Source organism: Pyrus communis, chromosome 7, assembly GCF_963583255.1.
Source record: "Pyrus communis chromosome 7, drPyrComm1.1, whole genome shotgun sequence".
Lineage (NCBI taxonomy): Eukaryota > Viridiplantae > Streptophyta > Magnoliopsida > Rosales > Rosaceae > Pyrus > Pyrus communis.
The window spans coordinates 24,827,323-24,830,855 of record NC_084809.1 but is presented as its reverse complement, the minus strand read 5'-3'; the positions used below and the strand labels follow the sequence as shown (position 1 = coordinate 24,830,855).

General features: G+C 41.8%; 1 protein-coding gene across 1 annotated transcript; it reads left to right on the top strand.

The window, feature by feature from the left end:
* Positions 1-2,428: 2,428 nt before the first annotated feature.
* LOC137739494 (uncharacterized) lies at positions 2,429-3,289 on the top strand. Its single transcript, XM_068479081.1, has one exon. It carries the CDS (start codon positions 2,638-2,640, stop codon positions 3,148-3,150), a length of 513 nt encoding a protein of 170 aa, XP_068335182.1. The 5' UTR covers positions 2,429-2,637; the 3' UTR covers positions 3,151-3,289.
* Positions 3,290-3,533: the final 244 nt, after the last annotated feature.

Below are 3,533 nucleotides of genomic sequence, written 5' to 3'. Positions count from 1 at the left end.
GAGTGATCCTTAAATGTGTATTCTCATCCCTACTTAGCACGAGGCCTTTTGGGAACTCACTGGCTTCGGGTTCCGTAGAAACTCCGAAGTTAAGCGAGAAGAGGGCTAGAGCAATCCCATGATGGGTGACCCACTGGGAAGTTGCTCGTGAGTTCCCAAAAACAAAACCGTGAGGGAATGGTAAGCCCAAAGCGGACAATATCGTGCTACGGTGGTGGAGTGGGCCCGGGAAGTGATCCGTCCCGGGTCGGGATGTGACAAATTTTGTAACTTACACTCTAGATATATATATAAAAAAAAAAAAAGGCAATTATGTCATTTTTCACATGTATTAACTTTTGTCTCTCATTGAAATGTTTAAAAAATGTTGTCTCAATATATAATTAAGTATTAAAAGTATATTCTAAGTGTAATTTTTCATGAACTACTTCAAAATAATGAATAGACTTGGATTTAAATACTAATTGAATACACATAGAGTTTTGTAAACTACTTTAAAATCCAAAATAAATACACTCGAATTTCTATGAAGTTTTTTTTTTATTTTAGAGTGGTACCTAAAATCATAATTTTGGAACATTTTCATACATCTGTTAAGATTATTGTTAAATCAACCGTTAACTGATGACATAGCGTTCACGTGGACAATGACTAGACGTCACGTGTTAGTATGGGCTCGGATATTAAAAAATTAAAATATCATAATAAAAAATAGAAAAAACTAAAAAAGTTATTTTTTTTTTTCTAGGCCATTTCCGACCTCACCCCCTTACCCCTTCCTTCTCCCTCCTCCGCACCCACCAATATGCACCCACACTCCCCGCATACCCACCCTCAATTCTCTCTCCCAAACCCTCAATTCCCACCCCACATTTCAATTACCTCAATTTCAATCCAATCCAATTTCTAGGGCTAGGACATTTCTCAATTCCCTCCCCGCATTTTAATTCCCTTCGATCACTCTGACGTTGGCTGATTCGATCTTCGCCCACCATCATCGTCAATGGCAGCAAGAAGAAGATGGGCTGCTGATAGTGAGGAGCGAGGGGTGAGGGCGAGGGTTACGAGGTCCGTCGGAACTTCGCCGTTAAATCGGTCACATATCTGCAAGTAGTCTTTCTGGAGCAGACCAGAGAGGGAGTTGTTAGAGAGATCGAGGTTCTGGAGGCGCATGGGGTTGCAGATCAACGACGGTAGCGGCCCGGATGGGCGACTTTGACGACGCGGGGGTCAGGGAAGCCGAAGATGTTTGTGCAGGGAATGCCGCTTTAGCAGCATGGGGTAAGGTTTGAAAAAAGCAAGAAAAAAGGACAAAATAGAAGTAGAAGAAGAAGAATGAAAGAAAGCAAAAATGGGAGAGGGAATTGAGGGTTTTCGGAGAGAGAATCGAGGGTTGGTGAGCGGGGAGAGTGGGTGCAGATGAGAGAAGGGAGGGAGGGGGTCAGGGGAGGTAGGAGACGGCCCAGAAAATTTTAATTTTAATTTTTTATGAACTTTATTTATTTATTTTTTAATATCCACATGTGCCTATAGGTACCGTTTGGTACGTGGGATGAGACGAAATAGAGTGGAATAAGGCGTTCCATCTCACGTTTGTGCGCCTAAAACGGGTGGAACGAGCTGTTCCATGAGACAAGTTTTTGGTGAATTTTCATTCCACCTCACCCCTTGGAACGACTCGTTCCACAAAATTATAACCTCTCTGTGTCCTTCTTCTTCCTCTTTGTTTCCATCTGAGGGCATATTTGCTCTCGCTCCATTCCGTTCCGTCTCATTCCATTCCGTCCCGTCCCATCTACATACCAAACGATACCATAATGACATGTAGTACATAGTCATTGTTAAGTGTCACGTCACTCATTAACGACTGATTTTAATAGCAATCTTAACGAATGTATGAAAATGTCTTAAAATTATGACTTCAGGTACTATTTTAGGATTAAAAAACTTCATATACTAATTGTTTGAAAATCAACAAATTTCAAGATAGTAAATTGAAATTAACCTCAATTAATATATTGATTGAATATCTAATTTTATTGTGATCATAATCAAAGAGGAAAAAATTGATTTTAGAAAGAAAATAGAGATCATCTCCAAATCTCTTTTATAATGGCTATCGAATCAAGGGATTTGGACATTTCAAATTTCATCAAATGACCCGCTTGTTTTGATTCCTTAAAAGTTGTGATAACTTTTAACTGTTAGATGAAATTTAAAAGATCTGAATCACTTGATCCGGTGATCTTGACAGAAGAAATCTAAAGGATCTCTTTCCTTTTAGATGCAGAAAAAGATTGTTGAATCCACAAATGAGAAAGTGAAAAGTGACCGTGCATTTTGCCCAAATGATGGATTAAATCTGCCTCCCTCCCTTCTATAACATTACAAAAAAAAAAAACCTCCAAAAATTTTAGCGCGAAAATTATGCCGCCCAAAAAATCCCGCCACACATCCTTCTTTATAACCCCCTTATCAAATCTGAAACCTGCAAATCCATTAATTATATTGCCCCCCACCTGTTTGTGAAAATTCCCAAGCCAACACTTCAGCCTATTCATTCAGCGGCCATGGTGATGAAGCTCAGCCCCGCCAAGTTCTTCGGAAACACCCTCCCCCGCCCCCGCATCTACACCGATGTCAAGTTCAACGACCACCGGGTCGACCCACCTGCCGACGTCCTCGACCCCCTACTCTCGTGGGCCAATGAGGCCTACTGGTCCATGGGCGGCCTCAGCTTCAAGCGCCTCTGGCAAGAGGGCTTCCTCTGATTCGCCCCCTCCGGCTCCGATTGCGACAAAACGCCGGAGGTTCTTGGATCTGATCAATGAAAGCGATGAGGAAGAACACGAGGCGGAGGTTGTGGAGGAGAGGAGGCTTGTGAAGAAGCTGGCGGAAGAGTTTGATAAGGTGACTATGGAGGCTGGGAGAGTTAACAGCACGAGCCCTTCAAAGGGTTTGAGTGGCGGATCGGAAGGGACTCGTAGTCGGAGATCGGTGAACGATGAGGTTGCTGAGACTGTGTTGAAGGTGGCAGAGGAGGTAAATAAACTGAGTTTTAAGGACAAGAATGCGAAGGGCAAAACCAGGATGGGAAAGGAGAACAGTCAGGTCTCTGGTAAGGACTTGGCCCAGGTTGGCAAAACGTAGCTTCATGTTGAAGTCGTTTGTTTTTGCATTTTCAGATGTATGAAAGAAAAGTACATATTTATTTATTGGTGTTGAATTGCAGGACAGAAATAGTGCTTAGCCATTTTTCACCATTCATTTCATTAAATTGGGGTTATGCGTCCGATGACATACATTAAGAAGATCGTTAATTTCTTCGCACTCGATTGAAGTTCTAAGCCAACAATTTCATAATAAGACTGGATTGTATCAAATATTCAAATGTGTTACATGCCTGAGCGGATGTTCTTAATTTCGGATAGGGGTCGAGCACGGGGGATGTTAAATTTTGCTGGAGCTTGGTGTTTTATGCCAAATTTTTGTGTAACCGGTCAACCTTAACATTTGAGAATGAAAAAACTTCA

Coding starts and splice junctions, on each gene's coding strand:
- LOC137739494 (XM_068479081.1), top strand. CDS start 2,638: ATGTCAAGTTCAACGACCACCGGGTCGACCCACCTGCCGACGTCCTCG.